The 17,217-nt window shown below is 38.7% G+C and overlaps 2 protein-coding genes across 7 annotated transcripts in view; one reads left to right on the top strand and one right to left on the bottom strand.

The window, feature by feature from the left end:
* Nucleotides 1–266: 266 nt before the first annotated feature.
* Nucleotides 267–2,392, bottom strand: LOC137283914 (toll-like receptor 13). The gene has a single exon (XM_067815591.1). It carries the CDS (start codon nucleotides 2,352–2,354, stop codon nucleotides 306–308), a length of 2,049 nt encoding a protein of 682 aa, XP_067671692.1. The 5' UTR covers nucleotides 2,355–2,392; the 3' UTR covers nucleotides 267–305.
* Nucleotides 2,393–6,884: 4,492 nt separating this feature from the next.
* LOC137299057 (huntingtin-interacting protein 1-like) overlaps nucleotides 6,885–17,217 on the top strand; it is a 65,520-nt gene continuing 55,187 nt past the window's right edge. For 5 of the 6 annotated variants that reach the window (XM_067831559.1, XM_067831543.1, XM_067831577.1 and 2 more), the window contains exon 1: nucleotides 7,486–7,668. In XM_067831559.1, coding sequence (XP_067687660.1) covers nucleotides 7,582–7,668 — 87 coding nt within the window. In that variant the 5' untranslated portion in view covers nucleotides 7,486–7,581. Of the gene's footprint in view, nucleotides 7,015–7,485; nucleotides 7,669–17,217 lie in introns of those variants that run through there. The other variant, XM_067831567.1, reaches the window with a different exon arrangement.

Below are 17,217 nucleotides of genomic sequence, written 5' to 3' on the forward strand. Positions count from 1 at the left end.
ACAGAAATCAGGACATGTTGACCCCAAACGAAAATACAGTCCAACTTTTAATCAAACATATTCTTAGTGCAAAGAAACCTCCGCAAACTCCATCTTTGATGTGTCCAAATTCACTCATAGCACTTGATAAGTCTGAACTATATACAATGGAATATGTCTATTACAGACAGCGTCAACAGTGCCTCATCCTAACCTTCAGCCTCAATCTCACAGTGATGGGACATCATGTAAGTAAATCCACGTTTATCACCATTGATAAAGAATAACTATTGTCTCATTTTGCGGTTGTCCATAAGAAATTGTAATTACATTGCATTTAATGCGCCTGACTCGTCTGACCTTTGTAACACCAACAGGACTTGATTCCAAAATTCAGCTTCGTTCTGATCACTCCCGGGCCAGCTTAAAACGTTACACTCTTGTAGAAGACGGGAGAGAAATTCTGACATATATCTGTCATCAATATCCTCCAAAAGGACCACAACAAATGCCTCGTGTGTGTCCTCCAAGCGTTTCTGTACCAAGGACAGCTCGAACTGACATCCGGTGTCTTTAAGGAAACTGGTGGACACAACAATAAGAACCTTTCTGCATCCATTAAGGTTCTTCACAATGCTGTCCATGATGTGAAGTTTAGGATCAAAGTCTCGGGATCGAAAGCAAGTCCGTAAACGACCTTTGTCTTCCAAATTGGGCAACGCTTGATGCCTAACCCAAACGAAGTCTTCATCTGAGTACAGAAGGTAGACATCACTTGTTAGAAGAGGTATGGTTTCGGGTGAGGCCCTACGTCTTCGCCTCTTCCAAACCAGAAAGTAGCGGATATTCCACCTCCACTTGTAGCCCAACGCAAAACACACAATAGACATCAGAACAGCTACGACGGCACAAACCAACAGAGAGACGTACTGGCTATCATACAAGCAGACGAATTTTGTAACAGATGGAACATCTACCAGTCTCTTTCCTTTGGTGTCTGGGGGACTAGAACAAGTATAAAAGGATAAGCGACGACTGAACAAACTCCGGGCGCCGATCAACCAATCTTTAAACCACAGTAAGTCACAGTTACAATTAAAGGGATTGTTTTCAATGTTAGCATATTTGAGACGACTTCGTATTGAGACTGGTATGAACAAATAACTGAGATTGTTGTCACTTAATGACATGTTCTGAAGTTTAATGTTCTTGATAAATGCGTTGTCGCTAATGGATTTAATGTGATTATGATCTAGAAAAATTTCCTCCAGCCCAGTCAGTTCCGATGTGACCTCCGGTACTCTTTGTAAGCTGCAGTTGCTACAGTCAAGGTATTTCAATGATTTAATCAAAGGTCGCACAAGGTTTTCGAGTTTGTCTGCAGTGATATTGTTGCCAGAGAGGTCAAGATAGTTGAGGTTGCTGCAGCCGACGAATGTCTCGTCATCGATATCAGTCTGGGCAGATGATAACTGTTTCATTATAAGCATTTGAAGACTGGGAAACTGACTGAAGGTCTCACTACCAATCATTTCAAAGGGGTTCCCCGATATTTGCAAATGGGTCAGACATACATCAATACATTTTGACAAACACCCGAAACTACTCTTAGACAGATATGGAATCCGATTGTAACCAATCCGAAGGCTGTACAGGTTAGGAAAGGAAGACTTATTATTGTAACAGAAATCAGGCATTAATGTGATATTATTATGATGTATCCACAATGTAGCCAGTGTCTCGGAAAATACGCGACTGAAAGAATCTGGGTATAGACTTATTCTGTTCTGACGTAGATTTAAGGTTGTCAGTTCCGGAAACTTAGCAAAGTGGCTAAAATTGAATTTAGATAAATTGTTTTCAGCAAGATGAATCCCTGTTATTCTGTTATGGAGACCATCTAGAAGATTGTCTTCAAGATCCGAGTCGCTGATGCCAAGGTCATTCAGGTAGATGTAACTGACCGATTTCGACAAAAAGTGAAACGCTTTGGCCAGCATTGTCAGTATGAAGGGGTTATGGTTGAGGTTAAGACTCGTTAAGCTGTTCAGCTTGGCAAAAGCATGGGACGAAACTAATGTGATATTGTTACCGACAAGATTCAAATGTTGGATATTCATGTACGGAGTTGTAATGTTATCCAAAGTATGGTTTAAAATACGTGAAAGGTGATTGTATGAAAAGATGAATATAGATATGTTCTGAGCTCCTGAACAGAGAGGGACAAACGTGAGACTGGGATTCCGAGTACAATTAGCAGCAATGTTGGTGCACCAACAAAGTTTCTCGAAACATGGTCTTGGATCAGGGCTGAACGCAAAGATGCGAGCAACAAACCACACAGCAAGAAGTACATGCATTATCTTTGACGACATATTGGAACTGCTGGATATGTTGTTTGTCTGCCACAGACGTTTCTCGTGTGTCTTTGGGCGTAGATGAAAGTCTAGATGATGCAAGATCTGTTCTGTTAAAGTCAGTGATCTCTAACCCCTTACGGTTGGTGATTTCTTAATATCACGTGTGTGCCTTAACTAAATAGATCAATATCCGTGCTGAACGTAACCGTAAGTATGTGTAGCGCTTTGGTGAACCATGGATTCGCCTACTTCAATCAGTCACTTATAAATGGCCTACAAGTAATTGTTAATGGGTAATTGTTTTAAGCGGGATTATTTTCAGAGCATGTTTGCTTTACTGAATACTACCTGATGTTCTGAAACTGTCGTGGTATCCATATGGCACTGGATATTTTAACTATCACAAACAGCGTCAAAATTGTTTTGCACAGGAGACCACTACTGTCACACTGGTAATGTACTTGATTCCAACTGGTGTTTTACTGCATACCAACACTGTTACAATGGTGTTTTAATGGATACCAACACTGTCACACTGGCGTTCAACTGGATACCAACGCTGCCAGACTGCTGTTATACTGGACAACACTGTCACACTGGAAATGTACTGGATAGCAACACTATCACACTGCTGTTATACTGAATACTGGATACCAACACCGTCACACTGCTGTTATACTGAATACTGGATACCAACACCGTCACACTTCTGTCATACTGGATACCAACACTATCACACTGCTGTTATACCGAATACTGGATACCAACACCGTCACACTGCTGTTATACTGGATACCAGCACAGTCACACTGGAACTGCACTGCATACCAACACCGTCACACTGCTGTTATACTGAATACTGGATACCAACACCGTCACACTGCTGTTATACTGGATATTTTAACTATCACAAACAGCGTCAAAATTGTTCTGCACAGGAGACCACTACTGTCACACTGGTGATGTACTTGATTCCAACTGGTGTTTTGCTGCATACCAACACTGGATACCAACACTGTCACACTGGTGTTCTACTGGATACCAACACCGTCACATGGCTGTTATACTGGACACCAACACCGTCACACTGGTGATGTATTGGATACCAACATTGTCACACTGGTGATGTACTGGATACCAACACCCTCACATGGCTGTTATACTGGATACCAACACTGTCACACTGTGTTGTACTGGATACGAACACTTTTACACTGCTGTTCTACTGGATACCAACACCGTCACACTGCTGTTATACTGGATACCAACATTGTCACACTGGTGTTGTACAGGCTGTCGACACTGCCTCACCGGTCTTGTTTGAAATTAAAACCATTCACTCAAGCTGTAAGTGCAAGCATCCTTGTTCACTCACTGGCAACAACCTGAGGTGATTCCACAAGGAAGTATCTTCACGTTGCCCCGTCCTGTCAAGCACAACAAGCTCCGCCCCGTATCAGACCAACGACAATACTGGCAGACCGGACGTTGAACTAGAACGGTGTCCCTTTCAAGGACAAGCGTGACATTAAATTTTCAACTGCATTTGAAAGTATTTATCTTTTGAAACAAATCTTGGAACGAGGCTTGCATTATGCTGTTAGTGTTAAGATAACAGTTATAGGGGGCGTTGTCAGGGGATATACGACGCTTGAAGAGACCTTGTGGTATGTCATCGCGGGTGCTGATCGCTGCAATGAAATAGATCCTATGAAGATCCGGGTTAATATTTATATCCTGCAAGCAATGCTAACGGGTTGTGATTAACGGATTCGAGTGTTCATAGCATTTGTCACTTTGCGATACGTTATATCCCTTCCCACTTTATCCTACGCCCTCTATCCACTTAACCTATAAGGTTTAATCTGGTGCTTAATTATTTAGGTACGTAAGAGCTCTAATATACTGGACAAAAATAGTTAGGGAGATTTGTACATTTTGAAATTATGAATATTAATGTGTGTATTTATTCACTGACATACTGATAAAATATCAGTCATAAAATACCAATATCTTTGACTTGTTTTGTCCAGTATAGGACAGAGTTATTTACAGTTTTTTTTAAGTCACGTTTTCATACAATTCTCAGATCAACGCCATTTCAGTTGGCCTGCTCCTTCATTTCAAATGAGGTCACGACAATTCTTTTTAAACCTGCAATGACTTCGATGGAGGCGTCACTGTAAATATGAAAGGACGGCCATTTCTACTGGTCCACTGATATCCAGCCACAAACAAATGTTATCCCATGTAGTCCATTGTTCTCTTTAACCTACTTTTATGCAACGGGTCAATTTATCTTACGATCATACCATGGGACAATGGATGTATAGCTTAAGTTTTTACCATGGGTCAATGTAGTCTAAGTTTATATCATGGGTCAGTTTAAACATCATTTCTACTACTGGTCACTTTATCCTACGTTTCTACCACTGGTCAATGTATCCCACGTTTATGCCAAGGGTCAATTTATCCTCCGTTTATACCACGGATTAATTTATCCGACACTCATAAAATGGGACAATTTATCTTAGGTTCATACCATGGGTCAGTGTATCCTACATTCATGCCATGGGTCACTTATCTTGCGGTTATGCCACTGGTTAGTTTATCCCACGTTCATACCACTGGTCAGTTTTTCCTACATCTGAAACATGGGTCAATTTATTCTACTTTTATATCGCTGGTCAGCTTTTCCTACGTTTACACCATTCAGTCACTTAATCCTGCGTTTTTACCGCTGGTCGCTTTATCCTACGTATATGTGGGTCATTTTATCTTATGTTAATACCACTGATCATTTTGTAATATCTTCTAGTGCAGGGCATTTTATCCTACGTTTACACCATTTGTCACTTTATAATACCTCACACCACAGGGTGTTTATACCATTGGACACTTTACGATCACTTTAATATCATAGTTTGTGGTTGCATCATGTTTTTATAATGTTGTCAAACAAACTACTTTATTTTTACCCAACCAGAAATATGTTGGTGAAGCGAGTGTAAAATGTCTTCATGGGAGAAACTGAGACATTGCGTCTCACTCATTTGTGTAGTCATTAAATTTTTAACAAGATGTAAACAAATGTATGGTATCTGTAAGATTTGATTCAAACGGCCATGTTAACGTTCGACATCATACATGCTGCATGGTTTGATACACACACACACACACACACACACACACACACACACACACACACACACACACACACACACAGAGGGAGAGAGAGACACACACACAAACACACACAGACACACACAGACAGACACACACACAGACACACAGACACACAGAGAGAGACACACACAGACACACACAGACACACACACGCACACACACACAGACGCTCGCGTAGGGAAATGTTCATAGCTCAATAGTCTGCATATCTGACTGGGCATATAGTTGTTTGAGTCCTTCGATCCTTTTGAAAAAAGTAATAGTTCTGGTTAAAGGTATGAATAGTCTTCTCATGATAATATTAAACCATAAAAGCATTCGGTGGTATAATCGTGTATGGCATGCATTATACACGCATATGCTATGGTGTGTGTCTCATGATGTGTCTCATATACCATTTGGTCTGACATTCTACACTGTTTTCATAAACATTTCTATCGTGTTGTCAAACTTGTATTTTGCAATTTGCTACTCTTTAACGAAAAAGGGTTCTCCGTCTTCAGGAGAAAAGAAGGGTAATGCGTACAGAATATTACATGAGAGTGTCATACGACTTGTACGAAACGAGTGTGAAATTTGGACAATTTTGCACAGGTTTCGTATTAGCTGTGTGACACACTTACAGGTGTAACAATTTCTTTATTATACATATTATTATTATACATATCACTCACGTACATTTGTACAGTAAAACACTGTATAGCAAGTGTGACTGTCCTGTTCAATCGTTTAATGACGTCACAGGGGATGAAATACAGAAACAATGGCTGCTAGGGCAAAGTGACCTGTGCACATATGCACATATTCAGGACACTAAACGGCCTTCCGTGTGATGCCATTTTATTAAACGAGTTAATGATCTGGTTTCATAAATATGGTATTACACGGGACACAGTTTAGTATTTCATTTATTACTCACCCAACATGCGCATAATATTATCGCGCAAAGTGCTTCACTCCATAGAATTCAACCATGATGACTCTCAGCCTTGTAGCAGAGGTAAAAACATTGTGACGTCATGCATACGGCATATGAGTAAAACTATTAAAACAGTGATATCTTCAACGGGTGAACAATATATGGTATATGACACGAGTTATCTAGTACCATATGGATAATACTTCGAATTATCGGACGTTAGTCACACTCGCAAAAAGATCACTAAATATACAGGCCAAGTCTTTATTTCGAGACATCAAACTTTGACACAAGGATGTTTGACAATAATCAAACAAATCAGTTTCATGAGTTTCATCATTTAGTCATAACGAAACGGGATACGACTAATCATGTCACGAAGCCACCAGTATAGAAAGGATTCCCCACTTATGAGTAATAGGATATGAAACCCTTAACTCGACATCGGCCTGTCTCTATCTTCGTAGTGTCACTGCACACTGCCCAGCGGAATCTCACAACTCCAGTTTCACTAAGCTGTTGTATCTATGTGAGGTTTGGTGTTTCGGAATCATGCCAGGAAACAAAAGGGTGAGCTATTGTGATGCAAACAGTTCTTCAAAATTATTAGACGACAAATTTCCGTGTTTCAGCGTTTCACAATACATACTTCTTCCGTGTGTGCGAATGTGTCGTTGTAGTTTCTGCGTGTACATTCGCATGTATAAGAGTTTCGGAAAAACAGATGTTTTGTGTAATGTTAAAGTGGTCATTTGCTTAAGTGCAATGCAAACATTTTTCTACACATTTTACGATATTAAGATCTGTAATTAATGATAATCACAGTGATCAGAAACAGCCATACGTTGTTTTGAGAATGTGTTTTCAATATACTCTCAGACTATGTGCCAACAGTCACCTCATTTGTTTTACCTACGTTTTTCAATTTACTACACGTTCCAATGGAAGATCCGGTAAAAATCGTACGTAACGTCCCGAGACACACCCCCTTTGTTGTAAACATGGAGTTGTCGTCCCTAGTTCTATAGTTACCCACAAGAGGTCGGTGTGAGTGTGTCAAAAATGGAGACTCAATCTTGTTGACTGGATGTCAATATAGTAAAGTTAGTCGATAATTATCCAAAATACTGCGTTAACATGTCGTCCCTGCATTTACCAAGGGTGGTTAGTCAAAGAGGGAAGAGTTCTTTGGAAGTTGAACGTGAAAACTTTGAAAAAAGACAGGTAAGTTGCACATTTTGTTTTGACAAGTGCCAGCCTAGGCTCAGATATGCATGTGGAACGATCAGTGGATTTCGGTGGCAATAAGTTAAAGAACACCGTGTCCAAGAGGGAAATATTGTGTTGCGGTTGACCACAATTAATGTATGCATCCACATGTATGCGACCTAAGTAACCACCCAGTAGCAACCCGCAAAATATCACCGAACCGGAAAATTGCGCAAGAATTCTGTATTAGTTATTATGCAATGTGTTTCTTGAAGATGGTGTTGATTATTAAAGACGCATAGGAAAGAATTCCTTCAGTTCCCATATATTCTTTCCTCCTGGGATTAACAGAGGTACCAATGAGTAGTTCAACTCTATATATTCTACTTAATTGTTGGACTTTTAGTTATTGTTGTGAGTCATTTTAGTATTTGTTGTTAGGTTTTGTTAATTATTCTAGTGTGTATCAATTGATAAATATCATTTGGAATGTGGGTAACGGGACAAACTCTTGCTGATACATAGATGGTTATGGTCAGGCAGCCCTTGCAAATGAATAAAAAATGTGTGGTGCAAGGTATGGTACACCAATGTTCAATATTATTATATAGATTTGGGATAATGATTTATGTGTATGTGTATCACTGTAGCCAACAATCCGTGGTTGAACAAGGCAGTGTCATGTCAGTGCAATTTCAAGCACTTTTATTTCTGAACAATAACAGAGCCATGGTGGAGCTGTAGCTAGTAAAAAGATCACCTGATAACTGACACACGGTTATCTTTTCAGAATGCAGCACCTGTGAAAGTTTTCCTCCAAGCCCTACTTGTTATCTGTGCATACTGGTACACAGAGCTGTGACGATATATATCATATTATCGATAATCGTGATACTTTATCAAATGATAAATATATGGGTACTTTTTTCGTATCGTGATACGTATCTTTCACCTCAAATTGTTAATTGTTTCTAGAAATTGATGGTTTTGTCAATATTTACACTGTTACTTGATATCAAAATATACATTTCTTAAGGAAATAACTGAAGATAGCATATTGTGATGTGTATCAAATCGTATTGTTCCAAGACTTTGTGATACGTATCATATTGTGAATTTTCTGTATCATGACACCTCTACTGGTACAGTGGTATAACAGTAGGAAATGCCAAGTAGAATTTCAGACTTTTTGGGTACAATGTCAGTGTTTCATTTATCTCTGTGTAACATAGAATGTCGATCGTAGGATGTTGATCTTTGTTGTTACTGGCCATAGGACATCTATGTAGCCATTTTCCATTACTTTGTTGGTATATATCATTATCTTGCCTCACACATTAATGTCACTTTCTGATTGGGTAAGTGCCCTTGTATTGTTTTCAATGTACCACGCTTACACTGTTACAGACGACATATTTTTTTCAATGCACACCACTGGGAATGCCGAACTCATTTGGTTCTTCATGGTAGTACTTCTTTATCTTGAATAACATTGAATCACCCATGATGCACGGAAATTACCCATATTTTGCAATTGAAAGTAAATGGAAGGGAGATAACTCTAAATTTGTTTTCCGTGTGTCGTCTGCACAATGGCGACAAAACATTTCGCCTCACATTCAAAAGTAGCAGTGCTTCAAACAGTTCAAAATGAAAATTCAGGTGTTCAGTAAGATAAATATGATGTTCACTGGTCCCTCAGGGTACATGAGCCCATGTATTCCGAGGGACCAGTGAACAACTTATATTGTATCCCAGATGCATCATGTGCATAAACTGATATCCCTCTTTCACTGGATTGTCAGGTTCAAACTCATTTATTTACCATGTTTACTGTTGTCATATAGTTGAATTATAGGTGAGTGCAAGGTTAAACATCAAACAAAGTATTAAATCATAATTGTTTGGACAGCAGGGCTTTATAGGCAGCGAACTAAATGTATCTTTCACCTACATAGGTGAACCTGCCTGGTCGCTTAAGTTGTCATTTTGAATCTTGTTAAACTGTTAGCATTTTAAGCATATGAGGTTACAAAACGTTATAGGACGTTGAGGAAGCATAGTGGATAAAGTAAAAATTTATCAGGACCAGTAAATGGTAAGTTTGCATTGAACCTGGTGGCTAGTGAATTGTGTATTGATAGTTACGTAAAACTACAAATGAAGTACAGACAGAACCACTGAGGTTCACCAGTATTTTTGGTCTACTCACTGGTCCTGTGGTCTGGTGGGAAATTTTGAAAGGTTTCTTTACTTGGGACATGTTAGTTACTAAGCAACTGTGACTTCTGTCATTATTTTTGTTGTCGTCATGTCAACTTTTTAGCTAATACACTTTCTGGTTCATTTCTATCCCTGCATATTCAACTTTGACTTAGTACTGTATTTCAAGTACCATAACTTTCTGGTGTTGGTACAGGATATTTAGGAGAAAGCACTTGTTTTCCTTCCATTGGGACGTGGCCATCTTTGCTTAGTATTAGTACACATGGTGCAGGGGTTTGGATGATAGCCCCAGTTGTTGGTTGAAGAACAAATCTGTGTTTGAACATGTTGACAGGAGTCTGCCTGTAAACATGGTAGAATGGAGTAAAAGATTTATTTCAGAAAGTAGTAAATATAATTGTCAAGACATTCAAGCACATATTTATGTTAACTTGTCTCTTAATAGTTATTCCATTTGGAGGAAAATATGATGGTTGCTATTTTTGGACATATCATAAGTTTTGTTATTTGAGATTAGTCTTTTGACTTTTACTTTTAGGGGTTCACAGAAATATCTGCACTGAGCTTTGTTCTTTTGTGGTCAGAAAAGAAAACAGTAGTTGAAGAATTCTCTAATCCCTCCAAAATGAAGTAAAGTTGATAAGTTTGTCTGCAGACGATTTGTACACTTTGCCAACTGTGGAGTAGTTACAAGCAATGTTAACAGATCTAGGTGCCTAAATACTTCATCTGTCTTCATACATCTATCACATACTATAACCATGCAATATGCATTTCCTCCTAATAGCATTTCTTTATTCAAGCTTTGTATTGGTTATATTGGGTACATCATATTTGTTGAAGTGTATGTTTCATGGTCTACAAATGGTGATATGTAACAAATAAATTACCGATAACTAGTATTAAATTTGGTAACATGAAAGTGTGCACCCCAGCATTTTCAATCAGTCAGAATACAGAAATAGAAATTGTTTTGGTATGGCATCATGAGTTGTGACTGTTGAATCCAGGCATGTTGAGATTGAACATGTAATGTTAACAACATGGTTGTCTTATCATGACTCAACTCACGAAGTGTGATTGTGATCAAACTGTTGTATAGTTTATGACACACGAACATGATAAAAGTCAATGTTTACATGAAAATATGTAATTGACTTGCAAGCAACTGATATTGAAAATACCAAATGACTGTCATTGAACTTTTAATGAAAACACTTATAACAAGTTGACTGATACACTGAACTCAATATTTTTGCCTCAGTCACTTGTATATTTTAGTCAAGGTGCAAGTAATGAACGCTGGGTATAGTGAGCAAAATTGGTGATCTCTTTGAGATTGTTATAATGTATTTTATGGACAGATTCAAGGATGTCATTGCCAACACGAGCAGGTGATCTGCTATTCTGCCTATGTATGCATTGGTTATCTCCACCTGGAACCCTAGGTTAACAGGATTCATCTGTCCGATGCAGTGTTGTAACTGAACCCTAGAATAATGATTGATGCTCGTGCTTTCACACATAGGTATGTTTGGACCATACTGAAATATTTATACTTCATATTGATGACATAGCATTAAATGTCATTCAGTCATTCAGTGTTAAGTGAGTGAGTTTAGTTTTATGTCACACTCAGAAATGTTCCAGGTGTATGACAGTGGTCTGTCAATAATCAAGTCTGGACCAAACAATCCAGTGATCAACATTATGATCATCAGTCTATGCAATTGGGGAACCAATGGCACATTTCAATATGAGCCTGACCACCCCATCCTATTAGTCGCTTTTTACGAGTCATGAGTTATTGAATATCAATTGAAACCCGGATCTTCGTGAGTCTAATGCTAAGTGATCTGTGTAAATTCTATAATGTCATGTATAACTATCTTTAAGTTTTTGCTCATCAGAAATAGAGAAATATTTAAATTTTCAATGTCGATATATACACTGGGGCAAGATATCAGTGAATAGGTTGACAATTCTCTAGATGTGTATAGTAATGCTTCAGTTATGAATGAATAAGCTGTTTCACTCTGCCTTGATAAAAGAGATAGTTTGGACCCCTCAAGTGTTAGCACAGTTTTTAAGAGCAGTTCATGGATTTCACCACTACAAGTAGGCCATAACTTTCTGTTGTGGTATAAGTTGTTAATATGTTATAGGTCTGAACACTGTGTAAGATTTGACAATCATGCCAATTTAACCTTCTTAAAGTACCTATTATGCTCCCTTCAAAGAGATTATCATGCCTCATTGAACACTATTTACCTTTGTACATTCTTAGTTAAAGGTCTGTGGATGTGCAAAAGTGGTATGTGGTTAGTGCTAACTGAAATCTCCTGTTGATTAAGCACTGGAATGTTAAATGTATGGGGGTAATAGTCTTGTTTATTGATGGTAGGAGAATTACCAGTCTTCATAACAGCCAAACATTAAACAATTAGCTATATCTTATATCCTTTAGGATGTTTATATTTCTCATACTTACTTACTGCATTTGTCTTAAAGTTCATTAGCCTGTCCTTGGAAATAGTCATTTTGAATTTTACACCAGGTACGATGTGTGAAGCACATCTGGTGAAAAACCTTTCTTTCATGGCTGTGTGTCATTCAGTAGATCACTCGTGAAGGTCCCGGGGTAGAATAGGCTTTCAGCAACCCATGCTTGCCATGGAAGGTGACTATGCTTATCGTAAGAGGCCACTATCGGGATCAGGTGGTCAGGCTCGCTGACTTGATTGACACATATCATCGGTTCCCAATTGTGCAGATCCATGCTCATGTTGTTGATCACTGGATGGTTTGGTCCAGACTTGATTATTTACAGACTGCTGCCATATAGCTGTAATATTGCTGAGTGCCGCGCGAAACTTACCTCACTCACTCACTCATTCAGTAGATAATGTATATCACATCCGTTGAAAGACCTTAATTCTACATGCATTAATTCTACACGCTTCAGTCAGCTGGTGCGTTGTACTTAACAAGTGGCGATGAAATCATCCATTGTGCTCTTTCCTACTCATGTACAACTGACAACACATTGAGTCAGTTTATATATCCTCTGTATGCAGTGTTTTGTTGCAGCGTGTAGTTATTACAGTTCAGTGTGGATATAACAAACTGTTTTCTTGGTCCCAGACTCAAGATGTATATTTTGGTTGAAATACGAGTGGTTGACAGGGGTTGGGGTTAGATGAACAGGGATTGGTGGGTATCGAACAGGTGCTCTGGTGGTGTGCAGCTTTCATCATATACAAGTGGGCCAGTAACTTTAAATATAAGCCACCCAGTCATACTGTTAGGGATCATTTCTACAGTATGCATCACTGTTTTTAAATCTACCCCATGCAACTGTCAAGTTCATCAGGTCAAGTAATAATAATGTACGTAAAAGTGAACACACTTAAAAGTGAGCCGGCTCCTATATGCATCATCTTTCATCTTTTATTAAGGGTAAGGTAGGGCATGTTCAGGCTATTGGTGTTTGATTGACAGGACATGCCTTGCAGCATTGACTGTATGTAATGATACTATTGATAGAGCTGCCAAAGTGCTGAAGGCAGTGGGTTCGATTGATATTGCTAGTTTACACTTGAGTAGAGTTAAATGGTCTGTATATACTTTAACTATGGTATATGTTCAGTAAGTAATAGGTAATAATGAAAAGTCAGGCCCCTTTCTTTAAATCCGTTCTATTGTAGTTGCTTGGATAGTATTGATGCAGTTCTATCTAATTTGAATGCAGAAAAGTATTATGTGCTATCAGCTATATGTTGCATGTCTTGGTCCGAAGCCCACTGATATTTGTGGCAAATGTCAGTGAAACCAGTGTCTATTCTAGAACTGAAAATCTAGGGGGAATTTGTTGCCCTCTCACAAAAAAAAAGGATTGGCGATTTGGAAAATGTAGCGGGGAATACCTGTATTACCATCTTTCAAAATAGTGTGGATGTACAAAAGTTATTGCAACCACCACCAATGAAACTACTGCTCATTTTACTTTGGCTACAGTTGTCACATATCATAGCACCAAGCTCATTTTGAGAGAGCAATGGCCATTCTTACAACCATTTTTTTCAATTTTCCAAATTACCACAAACCGTTGTAAGTAAGAATTTAATGTTCATTTGTTGTCTGCAACTTCAAGTGATAATATTGTCTGATTTCGAAAACGAAGCTAAACGAACTGATGTTCTAAAAAAGATTGACAATACTGTGTTTTGCAAGTGCTGTACACAAGCACTATGTTTAGAGTTCGTACTTTAACGTTGTCAAGTATTTAATTAATCAAATCATATCTTCATCGATAAATGTTATCTATTTTCATACTGATATGAATGGAATTTCGTTTCCCCAGTGCTGATAGTGGTTTTAACCAAGGGAGGTTACTCTGTTACGTTTACATGTTGTCAATCGACCTTGAATCTGTGTCTGATTCCGATTTAAAAAGTCATTCCTTGTCAATATAAAGCTTTTTTCGTATGTTTTTTAAGGCTTTAACCACAAGGCTGCCCCCTCCTGTATTTACCTTTAGATTGATGGTGAAGTGTACAGGATCATGTCACCAGACTTCAGAAACAAATTAATGTCTGACCCAGAAGTAAACTGAGACCATCCTCCAGATAGACATCTGGGCAGGATGTATCCTCCCTGTGACTCACTCATTCTTCATCACTTCCTGCTCTTTGGGACTGTATCAAGGTCAGGGTGACCTGCGATGACCTTTTGTTAGCCTCTGACAGCTTTGCCACCTTGTCTGAAATTATGACCCAAATGTTGTGTTGCCCTGTAAGAAATTGCATTAGTCTAAAAGTACTTACCTCTGATGATTCTGATACGTTTGTATGTAACAATAAATAATACGATCTCATGGAATGTTAAGTGTGACTGTGATGTGGCATGTGCTAGCATTGTGGATGCCTAAGACACCTGGGCCTCCTTCCACAAATCACTAAGGTGATCGTAGGTCACTAACGTAACCTCAGTACAGTGTTAAAGAATGGGAGTTAAGGTTAAACTTAGTATAGGCTGCTTCATGAGAAAGGTTAACATGGTACTAAGTGTGACCTGTCTGTGGTGATTCCTACTGCAATATTGCAGAAAGAGGCATTAATTTGATTAAACCAGAGACCATATATTATATGGTCTCTGATTAAACAACAGTCAGTCATCACACATCAATTGGTGCAAGTGCATTTTGCATGTTAGTAAGCAAGTGCCTATGTCATTGTGTATACAGTATAAACATGCCTATTTCTTGTTATCAATATATGGAGATCAGATATAACAATTTGTCTAATTTCAAAAGAGAAGTTTTTAGATTTCTTACATCACTGATTATAAAGCAATTCATTGCCCATTTCACAGTCACGGACACATTTTTGCTGAGTAAGCAGAATGTTCTTGTGACAGCTGAGCCAAGGACCTCATGTCTAATAATAACTGGTAATATTTCCATGGGCCAGTGATTTTATAATGTTCAGTTCTGTATCCTGCTGTGAAGTTCAGACAGCTTGATATCAGTCTTTATGTCCTGTGAAAAGCAGCACCATGTACACTGACCACATGCAATGTTGAGAAATTTGACCTCGTTTTAGCTCTGTATCTAAGTATGAATTGCTGGAACCTGTTTGTGTAGTTTATACAAAGGTAGCAGGTATCAGTTCTGCATGTTCCTCTGTATGGTCCACACTTTTATGCTTGAAGTAATTCTATTGGTATTCACCGCGAGATATGGAGGAAACAGGTCTGTCTCACAGTACCTAAACCATATATGTTCTCTACAGCCCAGACCAATGCCTAGTCTCTGAATATAGATAAATTTGATGGTAACAAAGTATCCCGTTTAAATTGAAAAGGAGTGCAAGGGGAGACCAGACATTCAGAACCTGAGGAAATCTGACTTGCTTCATTTAGGGCTTTAGCATTGCAGAGGGGGCTAGGCAGAAGTGAAAATAGTATCAGGCCTACCATACAAACAGTGAACAAACCATCAAAACTGAACTCATATACACCAAAGCAGAACTTATTTACACCAAAACGGAACAAAAATCACCAGAAACTGTCACAATATCCTCTAAAACCGAAACAAACCTCCTGTAATAAAGTGTATAAAGTGTTTTCATTGGCCTATCAATGTTATTACCAGTCATTTCCTTCCTACATGTCAGAACTCACACCAGTCTACCACCTATCTGGAGTCCTCCGATCTGCCCAACAACATTTATTCTCTGTTCCAACCTCACATCTGAAACGATTTGGTCAGAGGTCTTTTACTTGCAATGCCACCACTCTCCAAATGTTTAAAGACAGTCTCAAGATGTTTCTCTTCTTCCAGTTCTATAGACTTTAATCTTTGTATAATAATTGATATTTTTTAAAAAATAATGACTCCTCTAGAGTTGATTGCATTCTCTACTGGGTGTGCCCTGCCCAGAAAATGTGGAAAAAGAAGCTATGTGCTTGTCCAAAATATACAAGTAACCGAGGATATGGTTTAATGCCAGGAAGACCATAGGGCTGGTTAGGTGTAAAACTTTCCTGCCCACAAACTATCTTCATATACATGTCTAAAATTTTAACCTGACCATCGGGCAGGTGAATTTGAGAACTTGGCAGTCTGTGTTGACAATAAGAGGTCTGGGCGGTCAAACAGGCAGATATTTCAAAAGCAATCTTGGCATAAATATTATGAATCCAACATTCTAAATCTCTCAGAACTAATATGAATGAGTTTAGTTTTACGCCTCATTCAGCGGTATTTCAGCTATATGGCAGCGGTCTGTGAATACTTGAGCCTGGACCAGACAATCCAATGATCAACAGCTTGAGCATGGATCTACATATTTGGTACTGATGACTTGTCAGTCAAGTCAGTGAGCGTGGCCACCATATCCCATTAGTCGCGTAGGCTACTTAGGGCCAATATTCTAACCCCAACCTTCACAGGTCACAGATCTAATATAAGTCAGTTGCTTTCATTCTTAGTTTTTACACAGGGAAGAAGCAGTATTTTGTCAAATTCAGTGTCACTTTCCTCAGCTCAAGTAGAAATAGGAAAAACTGAGAGGGCTTGTTTGAAGCACAACAACAGAATATGTTGCATGGCAGTCATGTTTGTACTTGACAGATTTGGTTAGTGGAAATACTGTTGACACACATGAACTTGAATCCAAGTATTGATGATCAGTCGATTAATCTAGTGATCTGGATTAGTACAGGCTCTTTGAGTGGAAACATTTACACAGTTTCTGATTATTTAGTTCAATACGGTACAAGTGTTGTGGGCGTTTAGGCCATCAGTTACTTACAGTGTTGGTGTTTCAAGCCAAA

This window comes from Haliotis asinina, chromosome 1 (genome assembly GCF_037392515.1).
Source record: "Haliotis asinina isolate JCU_RB_2024 chromosome 1, JCU_Hal_asi_v2, whole genome shotgun sequence".
Lineage (NCBI taxonomy): Eukaryota > Metazoa > Mollusca > Gastropoda > Lepetellida > Haliotidae > Haliotis > Haliotis asinina.